Consider the following 14,856-nt stretch of genomic DNA (forward strand, 5'->3'; position numbering starts at 1 on the left):
ACTGTCTGAGACTTCCGCAAGCTACTTAATACTAGGCTGATGTTAAAAGGTATTCCCTGAAAAAATAAATTTTTTGAGATTCACAGTCAGACATGTTTGGGAGACGCAACATTCCACATCTGCCCTGGGAGCTGTACGGCGCACACGTGTTAAATGGGCTGAATAGTCCTTGACGAAAGACTCTGCTTGGTCCAGCTCTTCCCCAAATTGTCTAACCAAGGAACCTCCTTTTTACCATTAATGCCAGGAACATCTCAATATCTTGAAGGACAAAGCTAGTGAAATTCCTTTCTGGGAAAGGGAAGTCTAAGGAGTGATGGATGGCCATCTTAAGGAGTCCCCAGGGGACTCTGGCAGGAAGGAGGCTCTGGCTGGGGAGGGGCAGCTGGGAGCCCCGTTCTCGTGTGCTGGTGTCTCGGGGCATGGCTGGCTCAGTTCTGCAGCTCTGCTGCCTGGCATGGATGCGTCACAATAGCGAGGTCACCTTCTTGCTTTGGGTAATTTCCCTAAGAGGCAAGACAGATCCATTTTTAACAGCTCTTCATTTCAGCAGAGAATGCCCTCCTGCCTCTGATGGGGGCTGGGGACCGAGACGGGAAGGGAAGCTTTGTTCTTCTGACCAGTGCTGACAGTTTAATTAAACCCAGCTTGAGACAGGGTCGATAGGGTCAGGCATTCTTCAACAGGGCTCCTGTGAATCTCACATCCACGCCTCTCCAACCACCAGGGCCCTGTTAATGAGTTATGGTGGTCCTTACAGCAGGGATATAAATAAGGGGAAATAAATGCCCTGGGCTGCCCTTAATCACCCACCCCCACCCCTTCCAGGCCCAGCAGAGACACAAAAGGTCAATCTTGTTGGGACACATATTGGTTTCAAGGCTAAAAGGAAGCCCAGAGGAACTGGGTTTCCAGAAGCGGCTTCTGGATGACGAGGGGATCAGCAAGAGCAGAACTGCACGGCAGCAGAGATCCTCCCCAGATCGGAGGCCAAGGAGGTGGCATGCGTGGTGGGCGGGCGGACACCCTGCTCCCCACCTGAACCTGGTGAAGACTGAGTTTTGCTGCTGTAAGAAGCAATCAGGTTTCCAGCATATCCCTCTAACCCTCAACTTAACATCTGTATACGTCCATGAAAACAACATCTCCACATCCTCTGAGGGTTCACTGTCAGGTGATGGAGCCAACCTCCAAACCCAGGCAACCCGCCACCAGGGTATACCTGCCCCACCGCTGGCAGGAGATATAGGTCCAGCCAGTGCAGCACCTGCTCCCACCCACTCCAACCTGCTGATAGGTCAGAGGGCGGCAGGCTGCTCTCAAAGAGCACTGATGATAGACCTGTCACCTCCTAAGAGGCAGGGCCACACTCATCCATCTTACATAGACATCACTCCAAGGGTTCACAGTACCCAACACAGAGCCTGGCCCACAGGAGGCCCTCAGGAACTATTGGATCAGTGGGTGGGTGAGTAGCAGATGGAAGGTGAGCAGGAGTGAATACAGGGGTGGAGGAAGGTGGGGAGGAGTTGGGAGATAGAAGGGTGTCTGGGTTTATAGGTGGGTTGGTAGATGCGTACGTGGGGGGGAGGGGGAGGGTTGATGGGTGGGGGTGGGAGAGTGGATGGATAGGCAGGTGGTGAGTGGGTGGGGAGTGCTGGATGGGAGAATGGATGGGAGGGGATGGGGGATGGAGGGATGGGTCAGGAGTAGGGAGAGAGATGGGTGGGTTGACTGATGGGTTGGTAGATGGTGGGAGGGTAGATGGGAGGTGAAGGGCAGTGGTTGATAACTAGGTGGATGGACAGATGGGTGGATGGGTGGAGGAGGTGGGTGGGTGAGGCAGGCGAGGGGTGGTATGTAAGGATGAGCTTTACTGTCAGACAGACTGGGGTTCACATTTGGCTTAGCCCCTTGGGTGTGTCACAAACCTGCTGAGCTTGCATTTCTTTATCTGTAAAATTCGGAAAGTGCTGACCTTGTAGAGATGTTCTGATGATGAAATCAGGTATATTTGTAAGTTTCTCAGCATAAGCCTGGCATACAACAACCTCCCATTCTTTCTAACCGTTACTGTGATTACTGCAGTCCCTGAGACCTTTCATGAGGCCCTGGGAGAGTGAGGCAGTGAAGGATGTCATGGGGCAGGTTCACTTCTGCAGTGGGGTGGGGGAAGGGGGTGTGCTCTCTTCTGAAGAGGTGTGAGTGCTGCTGTGCAGAAACTCCAGCCCACCCTCAATGGGGGCATCCCTGAGGAAGTACAGAATACATCTGTAATTTCAGGGTACCAAGAAATGCCTCCAGGGCAGCATCACCTACTTGCTCCATGTTTGCTCTCCCCAGCCTGCTCAGGAAAGTGCCCAAGAGGACAGAAAGCATATCTCCCACATCCTCAGCCCGAGCACTGACTGTGCCAAGGCCACGGCCCTCCTGCCCACCATACGCCAGCTTCCCTCCACAGCCTCCTCAGAGTGTCTCTGCAGGGGCACCTAAGCTCCTTGAGAAAAAAAAAAAAAAAAAAAAAAAACCCTGTTGGGGAAAGGTCCCTGCAAATTGAGGGGATGGTTGTGAGTTAAGAGTGGTAAGGTTGAGTTGGCACAAGGGACAGGGGAAGCCAACATCAATATGGGACACAGGTCCAGGTGCAGGTCACGCCGGGGCTGCACCCCCCTCCAAAGTAGCCCTGATGTGGACTCATTTGACATTTCCTGGGCACCTCCTGTGTGCCACAGTGTTCATGTCTGACACAAGAGATTGTCACAGCTCTCTTTAATTGTCACATCAGCCCCATGAGGCAGCCAGCCTTTACTATCTATATCTCACAGAAGAGCAAACAGGCTGGGTTAATGGAAGCGCTGCAACATCGTATCACAGGCATTTGCTTCACCTCAGACAACAGAGGCTTTTCACTTCTTATTTAAAAACTGGGAGGTTTCCTACCGTAAACATAACACATGCTTCTTAGAGAACATCTGGGCCACAGGAGAGAAAAAAGCCACCCACAGACAATCCCTGTTGGTATTTTCCAGGTATGTTTTCATGCATTATTTAGAGTGATTTATCGAGTGGTCACATTGTCAATGCAGTTTGGAATCCTGGCTTTTGATATCAAACACATTTATCTGCATTACTTGACATCTTTCACAAAGGCCATTTCTGATGATGGTATAAATATTCCATCAAGTAGATACATCATCATTTACTTCATCATGCCCCCAATGTTGGACATATATGTTATTTCCATATTCTTTTCATTATTCTATATTTCAGTATCCTAAATAATACAGCAATGAACATGTCTGTGCTCATGTTTTATTATTTCTTTAGGGCAGATCCCCAAACATGAGATTCCTAGGTCAAGGTTTAAGACCATTTTCAGGCTCTTCAGGGCCCCTAGAAGGCCTGGTGTCTAATTCCAACCCTATCATCAAGCTGCTCTGTGGTCCAAGGCAAATCACCTCTCTGAGCCACAGATCCTGCGTAGGAAAGAAATGGACAGACTAACCCCACAGCAGGGGAAATATTAGTGCAGAATAACCCCTAACAGGATTTTAACTTCTGGAGGCCACACAGACAAAATCAACTGAAATGTGGGCTGCGCCACCACCTACAGACTTGGTGACCACGCCTTACCCAGCACATTTGGTCTCTCTCAAACCCATTTTCATGCTGATTTAGCATAACAGCCTGTGCATGAAAGTCCATAATTTGCTCCAGATGGGAAGAATTAGTAACAGATCCCTCCAAAGCAAAGGGGAGGTCAACAAGTGAGAGACCAGGAATGCCAGGCACTGCCTTCTAAGGGAATAGGTCCCTTAGAATATCTCCAGCTCCCGAGATAGGGTGGGCACCATAGTGTCACTGCACCAGCGGATCCCACAATCCCTGCCAACAGCTCACTGGCCTGGTGTGACCCCTTGACCTAAGATGGGCCAATCAGATTCTCCCTCCCAGAAACCCGGAATTGGGGCCTGAGACACTGTGTGGATCTGAGCTCCGAGGTCACAGGAAGTAGGAGGCAAATTGGCACCATGGCTGACCTGAGTCGTGATGGAACCGAGATGCTGCTGATGAGCCCAGAACACTGGTTTGCAGGGAAGAGCAGGACAATAAGGCAGATATTCAGAAATAACTAGAAATGGCCCTCACATCTCAGTGCGGGTCCCTGAGAGGGCCAGCTGGATCTCACCTCCTGCTCTGGGAGCCTGGGAGCCTGCCAGCTGTGCCCCTACAAAACCCCACCTCCACCTTTACCATCACCAGCCGGCAGGGTATTCTGTTTCTGGAACCAAGCGTGCCGAGTACTCCTCGGCCAGACCAACTGGGGGAGTTAACAGAGATACTTTAGAATGCCAGGTGCTCAGGTCAATAGAATGGGGCAGGGCGGATGTGTACACAGTAATAGTAGAAGAATATTAACAAGTAGATCTTTGAACACTTGCTCCTCTATCCTTCCCTATAACCATCTCCAAGGTGAAGAACCCGGTAAGCCCAGACACCAGGGACGAACAACCAGATGAATAAGGTTTGTTGAATCATTTCCCCCAGACAGTGCCCGTTTTGAGATGTGACCCGGTGGCCACCAAATGTCGTGGCCTCAGTGCAAACTAAGCAGGGCACACTGCCTGGGAGTCCTCCAAGAGCCCTGCAGGAGTCCTCTCGGTTTGCATGCCTTGCTTACAGATGAGGTTAAGAAATCTCAAGGGGAGAGCTAAAGAAAAGTCTGCCTTCACCCAAATCTTGCTGTGCTCCTGGATGAGAAATGTTTCCTGCTAAGAGTAAAGGACCTGATGCCTGGAAAGAAAAGACAGTAAGTGTTAGGGAGAAGTTCTGGCTCTAGAGCCTAGAAACACCCGCAAAGGGCTACCAAGACTTCCACTGCCCTTCTGGAAGTCCCTCTGTTGGCTGCCAACCAGCCCCTTCCCGAAAGCCGCTGGCCTGGGACCACTGCAATGAGGACACCCAATGTGTCTAGAGGCCTCTGCCTCCCAGCCCCATAGGGTGCCAAGAGCAGGTGTCACACAGACTGCTGTCCTCTGCAATGGCTTTTTGCTCCTTGATTTAATCTTCTTGTGCCAGCCTTTGATTATAGAATCTGGCTATTTAATACTCATTAAAATATAGATGTCCTTTCCTCTAGGACTCCTGTAAAATATGAAACCATGACGAAGGCGGGGCTAGGAGTCAGAGGGCTTCATCCAGACTCTCAGGAAGTCACTTCCTCTTTCCAACCTGTCTTGCTGGCAGTAACACTGGGAGACATTGCTTACCTCACGGCCACATGTGTCAGACAAGACATCAAGCACAGGAGCACCTGCTTCACCGACGGGCTATTTGCTCACCCTGAGTTATCAGGGGCATGACGAATGAACATCCACTGAAGGCAAGCTGCAGGCTTGGTTATGTTACATGCACAGTCCCAGTTCAGACTCCTACTAGCCCTACCATGTATGGGTAAGAGAAATGGGCTCTGAGCAATTAAACCACCCAAAGTTATGCCTTGAAAAGCCCAGGACCACCTGACCCTTGACTTTCTGCTTCCCAGGCCACCTTCCATTCCAGGGGGGATCCAGGTTTCCCAGACACAGGCCAAGGAGGCAACCAAGTTGTCACTTTCCTCAGGAAGGAACACAGGGGTGTGCAAAGCACCAATATCTAAAGAGAAGGGTGGACTCGAGTAAAGGACGGAGGGAGTCCCCGGCAGAGCTAACCTTTACCCCCAAGGGCTGGTGGAAGGTTATGACTAAAGAAGTCAGCGCCCCCCTAAAAATGAATATGGCTGGAGATGATCTCAAGTAAAGGGCTGGAAGCTGGTGGACTCAGATTTACATGATGGGTCTTGGAGATTTTAAAATCAATGAGGGAGAGTGAAAGTGGGCACCCAGAGCTTGACGGCAACTGTACAGTGTACATATGCCTTGATCCCAGCAAGGTGGAGGGCAACGGATCACTATGGGAAGGAGAAGGGACCCAAGTAGGCAAATCATGCCAGGAGAGCAAGGGCAAAAGCTTGAAAGGTTAAGAGGATGTAGGAGGGGAAAAGAATTGCACAATTGAGACCAAGAGAAAAGACATTCAAGAAGAATTTTTGCAGAAAGGCAGAGCTGTGATAACACTTGCAATTCAGCAGAGAAAGAACAGCAGAGAGAAAACAGGAGCTGCTGGGGCCAAAGCAGGGCAAGGCCAGCTGCTTGCATGTGGCCAGCAACAGCATGGACCACACAGACCAGTGCATGGCCCACAGGTTCAACAGACATTACCATGGAGGCACCTGCTGGGAAGAATCTTCTGCCTTTCACAATCAAGTAGGGAAAAATTAAGCACCCACTGTGTATGCCTGGCACAGAATGGATTGGCCAACCTATCAGTTGCAGGAAAACTGGAGGAGAAGGCCTAACTCAAGCCCAAGGGTGGTGGCAAAGACCAGCAAAAGAGATCATCACTAAAGGTCACTGTGGAGTGGTCTCCAGGCCAGGAGGAGGAAGCAACAGGAAGTGACCAGAAAGACCATTCCAACAGACTGAAAATTAGAGTTCCATTGTAAAGACAAAAGCTTGGCCAGGTGCAGTCGTTCACGCCTGTAATCCCAGCACTTTGGAAGGCTGAGGCTGGTGGATCGCTTGAGCCTAGGAGTTTGAAACCAGCCTGGGCAACATGGCAAAACCCCGTCTCTACAAAAAATTTAAAAAGTAGCCAGGCATGGTAGTGCATACCTGTAGTCCCAGCTACTCTGGAGGCTGAGGTGGGAAGATCACTTGAGCCCAGAAGGTTGAGGCTGCAGTGAGCCAAGATCGTGCCACTGTATTCGGCCTGGGTGACAGAGCAACATCTCGTCTCAAAAATAAATAAATAAAAGTTTGAAGGTAAGATCAACAACAAATTCTGGAGATCACTGGGCTTAGAGAGAGGTCTAGAAATCATGGCAGAGGCAGAAAGAACTAGCTGTGTTTAATCAGAGGAGACAAAGTCAAGCCCCAGACTCTAGGAGCCCATGGTCAGACCCCTTAGCACTCAGGTAACCCTAGGGTGCCACTACCACCCAACCCACACCCCTCAGTCTTACCTACATTGCTTATTACCCCTTTCTCTACCTAGGTGCTGACCCATAAGCTCCTTCAGGGACGAACCAGTAGTGCCGTGCCAGGCATGCAGAAGGCCCTGCCGGTGGTTCTTAAGGTTATTAATGACAACAATTAAGGGAAGTAAAAAACATCCCAACTCAAAATTCAAAAACCTGACAGCTCTTCAAAAACTAGGTAGTTACGGAAAGCAAAACTAAGAAATATATAAGTTACTGGAGAGCAGATTTAGGGCCCAAAGTTAAAAATTTTCTAATTTACTTATTTGTCCAGTGATAGAGTTGATTGTCTGCAGAGGTGGTGAGCTCCCCAACACTAGAGGTAGCCAAGCAAAGACTGTGGGACCATATGCTAAGGAGCTGCAGAAGAGATTCCTTAGATAATCTCAAAGGTCTTGTCCAACCCAATTCCCATAAAATGAAATATATGGTAGAAAAATTACAGACACATGTGGCAAATCATGGTGCAGCAGAATTAGCAACTATCCTTCAAACTTGAAAGTACATTGACAGTAAATAAAAATATGATCTTATACCACGGTTAATAACCTTACAGACCTCATGACCCTAAAAGGTAGAAAGAGCTGAAAATAGAAATAGGTTCAAGAAGGGCTTAGTTCAATGAGTAAATATTTAGCTCCAGGCAGGTTACCAAAGGAGCAGTGAGATGGGTAAGAATGAGCCCCTGTAAAGGCTGGCATCACCGTCCACAAGCATGCCTGCCTGCAGAACACCCTTGTACCCACACCGTCGGCGGCAGCTCACAAATCTGGATGAACTGCGGGTTCTTCCAAGTGCTTGCCATGGAGAAATACCCTGCACAGCACCTTCCTACAGAAAGGGCCTGGCCTTTGATGCCCTGGACCATTCCTGCCAGGGGAGGAGCACAGGGTCAGGGTCATGGGAACATCCAGGCCCCACTGAACGAACACTGTGCCTCCCACAGGGTGAGAGACAAAACCACAAGGAGAACTCTCTGGCCACAGAGCGTCACTCACAGTCTTGACAAAGCCTGGTTGTTCTGGAACAGCAGTTCCGGTAACATGTGCAGCTGGTTTCGGTTCAGTCGCCTGTAAGAGAGGAGAAGAATTGGAAATCACCTAGATGGCCAGGAAATCCAAAGGACTTCTCAGAAAGCACAAGATGGATTCAGAGGCAGAAGGTCCAGCGTTCAAATCCTAACAGGGTCCATGTGGCATCCCAGGGAAATTACCTTCTCTGGGCCTCAGTTCTTCATCTGTAAAGTGGAGATTCCACCACCCAGCATGAGGGGAGGATAAGAACAGAGTGTCTGCGGAAGCCCCTCACCAGCACCTCTCCTTCCACTACTTCTTCCCATAGCCATCATCATCATCACTTCACATTTGCAAGCCCTGTGTGGTTTCTAAGGCACTGATTCCAATGCTGTCTCCCTTTGTGAGTTAGAAACCTGACTACACTTGAAATGGGAGACGTACGCTAATGGCCACACAGCCCTGATTTCATCCACATTTGGCTCAACAGAGGTTTCACTTTCTTTTTATTGTTTGCTTTGGGTCTTTTTTCAAAATGAAAATAGCAGCTGGGCACAGTGGCTCACAACTGTAATCCCAGCACTTTGGGAGGCCAAAGCGGGTGGATCATCTGAGGTCAGGAGTTCGAGGCCAGCCTGGCCAACATGGTGAAACCCCCTCTCTACTAAAAATACAAAAATTAGCCAGGCGTGGTGGCAGGCGCCTGTAATCCCAGCTACTCGGGAGGCTGAGGCAGGAGAATCGCTTGAACTCAGGAGACGGAGGTTGCAGTGAGCCAAGATTGCGCCACTGCACTCCAGCCTGGGTGACAGAGCGAAACTCCGTCTCAAAAAAAAAAAAAGAATGAAAATAGTTTTATTGATTATTTTTATCATTAATAAAAATGCATGCACAGCCAGGCATGATGGCATGCACCTGTAATCCCAGCAACTCGGGAGGCTGAGGTGGGAGAATCACTTGAAACGGGGAGGTGGTGCAGTAAGCTGAGATCACGCCACTGCACTCCAGCTTGGGCAACAGAGTGAGACTCTATCTCAGAAAAAAAAAAAGCATGTCAAATGGCTCCTGCCTGTAATCCCAACACTTGGGGAGGCTGAATGAGAGGATTGCTTGAGGCCAGGGGCTTCAGATTTGCCTGGGTAACAAAGAGAAATAACAAAGAGAAACCTCATCTCTATAAAAAATACAAAAAAATTAGCTGGGCATGGTAGCTCAGGCCTGTAGCCCCAGAGGTGTCTGAGGGGTCTTAGAACCAATCCCCCATGGATACCAAGAGACAACTGCATGATAAACCATCTCAGCCAAAAGCTTACTTCCAGAGGGAAGGGGAAAACCTTACTTCCATGTAGCCAATAGTAATTGGTCTGTGTTACCTCCTAGAAGGTCATCTTTCATCTAATATGTGAGAAAGGCCACTGCCACCACATTGGGCACCGCCGTGTTCCCCATGGTACAGACAATTAAGTCAACGTTTGGAGACCCATTGGAAGTTTACTTTTAAGGGCAGGCTCCTAGGGAAACACTTCACTGCCTTGGGGGGGTGGCGGAACATCAATACAATCCTTAAAGCAACAGGAGTAGACATCAGATAGCTCCAAATTCTTTATCCTTGGTCCAGTAAATTAATCCTGTGTTTACACTGCCTGATAACCACTGGTTTTGTTTTGTTTTCCCCCAAGACACTCTCATTTTTTTGGCTTCCGCTTCTGAAAATTATTTAGGAGGAAAAAGGGATTCAATGCCTAGTTTAAAATGGAAAATTAAAGGACACTAAAGAAGGGACTCCACATAGCGAGGGACATGAAGGTTACTGAGAATGTAACAGTAGTCGTGGCCACCGTCATAATCAGCCCTTACTATGTGCCAGGCATGGGGCAAACGCATTAGGGGCATGAGCTCATCACAGGCAGGAAAGCAGAGCGTAAAGGTGGGCCTCTTTCTCTTGGAAATGACAACAGCACTTTGCATTCGTGCACTCACCCTCCCGATTCCCAACAAACACCCCCAACAAAGGTTTCCTGCCACCACCTCGCCACGTGGCTTGGCTCTTCATAGGTGCCTGAGATAGGTTTGCTTACTTTGTTGAGTTGCCCGTCTTTGAAAGATTAGAGAATGGGGTACCAAGAGGTAAGTGACTCGCCCAAGCCATTACTGAATGGTAGATGTGGGATCCTGAAGCTTGCCTTTCTCTACTCCCCATCCTGGCTGCTCCCATGGTACAATCCTGGCCACGGTACGGTGCCAGGCCGGCTCCCAGGGTGACTGGGCACACTCCACTCCTCTCCACCTGCAGACCCGCTGAGGCCACAATGTCTTGATCCCTCTTGGCCAGCTCAACTGCACACTGTTGCATCTACATTGGAGTTTATAACTGCTCACAAGAACCAGTTATGTCTACTCCCAAACCTGTTTATGCCAGAGGCACTTGTCATTCTAACTCTATAATTTAATTACCTATTACATAAATGAATGAAATGCTAGTGAAAAAAGAGTCATCTCTATGAAAACTAAGTGGAATGTTTTAGAAAGATTCGATGAAAGGAAAGCTGCTAATTAAAGGGCTGTTGAATTAAGTAAAAGATGGTGGCAGAGGGGGGTGGGTGTCATTTTAAAAATCAGGAATACTCCCCCAGATTGCTCCCAAAGCCCTTTGGAAAATCTCACTCTACCTTTCAGAAACCAAAACCAAAAATCATAAACAAGGTATATGTGTGTGATTTAGGCGAGGCAAACAACACGGAAAGAACCCCAGCGTTTCACACCAAAGAGAAAAACCTTGGCCAAAAAAAAAGAGAAGGGGTCAGTAAATGCACATTTATATGTTTTAACATAAAATGAAATGTCTAAGGTATGTGTGGGGTTTTGTTGTTGTTGTTGTTTTTGTTGTTTTTGAGACAGAGTCTTGCTCCGTCGCCCAGGCTGGACTGCAGCAACGTGATCTCGGCTCACTGCAACCTCCGCCTCCCGGGTTCAGGTGATTCTCCTGCCTGAGCCTCTGGAGTAGCTGGGATTACAGGCACGTACCACTGTGCCTGGCTAATTTTCATATTTTTAGTAGAGGCAGGGTTTCGCCATGTTGGCCAGGCTGGTCTCGAACTCCTGACCTCAAGTGATCCACCCCCTCTTGGCCTCCCAAAGTGCTGGGATTACAGGCATGAGCCACCGCGCCTGGCTGGTATGTGTGGTTTTTAATGACTCTGCGCTTTAATCACCTTTTACGATTAACTGATGCACCACTGGTCTCCAACAACTCAGGGGGTGGCCATTGAACTGACCATTCAGGAAGGTGCCTGCAGGGCTTAAGTCGCCACTCACCCACTGGGGTCATGTCTCGACCCCCCAGACCCTTTCCCTCTTCCCCTCCTTCCCAGCACCAGAGGTGGAGCCAGGTTGGGTCAGGTCCAAATCAGCCCCTCATAGCCAGGTCATTAACATGTATTTTATTCTAAGTCTTTTAAAGAAAACAAATGCAGCATTCGACATCTGATCTAGCTGTGGGCTTCTTATCATTTCGTTTTAGGCCTGGATGAGGAGCACAAAAGAAAGATTGCCTTGCTTTCTTCCAGGCTGTAGGAGGGCAACGAGGCAATTGGATTCTTTTCCTTTTAATATCCTATTTTCTTTAATATAAAAATGAAAGAGCCGGGCATGGTGGCTCAGGCCTGTAATCCCAGCACTTTGGGAGGCCAAGGCAGGCGGATCACCTGAGGTCAGGAGTTCAAGACCAGCCTGCCCAACATGGTGAAACCCAGTCTCTACTAAAAATACAAAAAATTAGCTGGGCGTGGTGGCTGGCGCCTGTAATCCCAGCTACTCAGGAGGCTGAGGTAGGAGAATTGCTTGAATCCAAGAGGCGGAGATTGCAGTGAGTCAAGATCACGCCATTGCACTCCAGCCTAGGCAAGAGTGAAACTCTGTCTCAGAAAAAGAAAGGTGAGGTACCAAGTCATCTTCATTAAGAGCTCAGACTTTGAAGGCAAAATGATCCGGGTTCTAATCCCCTCTTCTGTACAACTGGGGACAAGTGACTTAATCTCTGTGTACCTCTCTTTCTCATCTGTGAAATACTACTTAGAGCAGTGTTATTTTAAGGATTAAATGAGATAATATAAGGCAAAGAGCTTCCCCAGGTGCCTGGCATAGAGTGGTGGTAGCTATAATCATAATAATAAACTTGTCATAAGAAAATCCATTAAAAGAGAAAAACACAAAGAATAAAAATAAAGTTATCTATAATCCACCACTCACTATAATGAGAGTTAGTGGTTCCAGTTGTCTTCTTCCTCCCGTATTCTATCACAGGCAAATTGTTTTAGTAATACTATTGTCATTTTTTATCTTTTCCATTTAACATTATATTGCGAGCATATTCCCATGGCCTTAACTGTTCTTCAGAAATATGATTTTATTTCCTATGTATCCACTAGAATGGGTTTCCAATTTTTTTCTATTTAAATAATGTGCAATGGCTGGGTGCAGTGGCTCACGCCTGTAATCCTAGCACTTTAGGAGGCCAAGGCAGGTGGATCACCTGAGGTCAGGGGTTCAAGATCAGCCTGGCCAACATGGTGAAACCCCATCTCTACTAAAAATACAAAAACAATTAGCCAGACGTGGTGGCATGAACCTGTAGTCTCAGCTACTCGGGAGGCTAAGGCAGGGGAATCGCTTGAACCCGGGAGGTGGAGGTTGCAGTGAGCCGAGATCATACCACTGCACTCCAGCCTGGTAGACATAGCAAGACTTGGTCTCAAAAATAAATAAATAATAAAGTGCAATTAATATCCTGACATATGATTTTTAGCCATGTCTCTGATTATTTCCTTAAAATAAAACGGACTTTCTGGTTCAAAGAGCATGAACTTTAGGACTCTTAACACCTACAGCCAAACCACTTTCAGAAGGACGAGATCGGCGACCACCATGAATATGAGTGCCCATCCCCCACCTCACCCAACCATGTTTCTTTTTTTTCATCGTTGCCAAACTGAAATGCAAAAATTGATCAAGACCCGCTTTCAAACTTAAAAGCCCTATTCAGCAAGAAACCATGTGAATCAGGACAGGCCTCCACCTTCCCATTTCTGTACTGTGGCCCTGTGCACCTAAGACACCAATCCCCCAGGGCTTCCCTGATGGGTCCCCTTGGCACAGCTTCCTTTAAGGACACACAAATCAATGGACAGCGGTTATGTCAGGATGAGATGACAGGAAGAAATTTCACTTCCTCTGTATTATTATGTAAATTCTTTGCCATCCCGTATCTTCAGGGAAAAACAACAGGGACAGTTGCATGGAGAATGTGGGGTGGGGACCCACTCCAGGTTTCTCTGTGACCATGCCTTGTGACCACTTTCACAGCTGCAGCTGCTCCTGGCTCCATCCACTGGTGGAGGCAGGCTGGGCGTGGGGTCCCCTCCCATGAGTGCCCCTCATCCCTGGCAGCAGCTCGGCCTGCCAGTTCCCTCTCGTGCCAGCCCCCCGCCCTCCTGGCCCGCACCCTGCCAGGACTCACAGCCGCTCCAGCTCCTTCATGTCATCAAAAGCGCCGCGTTCCACTGCTCCAATCTGGTTCTCCATCAGCTGCCTGGGGAAGCAAAGAGACAAGGACAGCTACAGGGTGTGGGACAAGGGCTGCTAGAAACAGCTGGCACGACGGCGGGGCAGAGGCAACCTCTGCCAGGGCAGCATTAGCAAGGGAGTAAGACAGGAGCCATGCCCAAGCCTCACACAGGCCTACGCCTGGCCTGAGCCGACTCAATTTCCTTACACCTTTGCAAATTCCCCAACATGGGCTCCTCAGGGCTCCCAGCATCTTACCTCACCACAGAATGCACTTGCAACCCCCGACCCTCTGAAGCTGCCTGCCAGGGCGGAAGGCCACAGGGCACCCGAGCACCATGTCTCCGCTCCAGTCAGGCTCCAGGGAGCCAGGCCCAGCAGCAGGCAGCACAGGCTGGCTTGAGCTGCTGGCGCACGTGCCCTGGCCTCTTTGGGCCCTGAAGGCACGTGTCCAAGGGACAGAACCGGGGGACCGGCCAGTATCAGGGGGAGGGGAGCCTGTGCCAACTGGGCAGAGCCCACACAGGCAGCAACACACTCTACAATTGGCAGACAACACCCTCTCTCCCTGTACCCCCACCCTGCCTGGCCCCATCTGCTGAAGAAAAGAGTGGGGTGCCCACGCCAACTGAACCACCTGGCTCTGTGGGACTCTGCGTCCCCTCGCCGCCAACGTGCCCTGAAACCCAGAGCATCCGGCTGGTGGGGCAGCATTTTTCACCAACAGATTGACTGTTGCATGATAACTTTTGAGATAGTCAAGTGTGTTTTTCCCCCTGCATCTGTCCCTCTCCACCCGCAAGCAGGTGGCTTGCATGCCCCTGCATGGGCCTCAGATGACGTTGGGGGCAGGGCAGGCGGGGAACCGCCACCAGACACTTCTCTTTCTCTGCTTTGTTTCCAAAAGCCTGAAGTGTGAGAGGCTCCCGCTGGAGGCCTGGGGGCAGAGGGGAGGGGAATCCCGGGAGAGAGCATGGGCTTCCCCAGACTCAGAAGGGACACACCCAGAGCCTGGGAAGCGGCAGAGGTCGGGGGGTTCTGGAGCAGATCCGTGCCCAGCGGCTTGTCAGCTCTGACCTCAGAGACGATTGGTCATGAGGTCCCTGCTCCTCCAAAGCCCCTCAGAACTGCAGAGGTGGGAGTTCTGAAAGAACTGAGGTCCTAGGACCCCTGCACTACCCTGAGAGCACAGGGTGACGGACC

At 49.6% G+C, this 14,856-nt stretch overlaps 1 protein-coding gene across 3 annotated transcripts in view; it reads right to left on the reverse strand.

The window, feature by feature from the left end:
* The window catches only part of SLIT1 (slit guidance ligand 1), a 186,297-nt gene that overhangs the window by 150,073 nt on the left and 21,368 nt on the right, over positions 1–14,856 (reverse strand). For all 3 annotated transcript variants that reach the window (XM_054522715.2, XM_024253714.3, XM_054522714.2), the window contains exons 3-4: positions 13,607–13,678; positions 8,077–8,148 (exon numbers count right to left, since the gene is read on the reverse strand). In XM_054522715.2, the coding sequence (XP_054378690.2) occupies positions 8,077–8,148; positions 13,607–13,678 (144 nt within the window). The remainder of the gene's footprint in view (positions 1–8,076; positions 8,149–13,606; positions 13,679–14,856) is intronic.

Source organism: Pongo abelii, chromosome 8 (assembly GCF_028885655.2).
Source record: "Pongo abelii isolate AG06213 chromosome 8, NHGRI_mPonAbe1-v2.0_pri, whole genome shotgun sequence".
NCBI lineage: Eukaryota > Metazoa > Chordata > Mammalia > Primates > Hominidae > Pongo > Pongo abelii.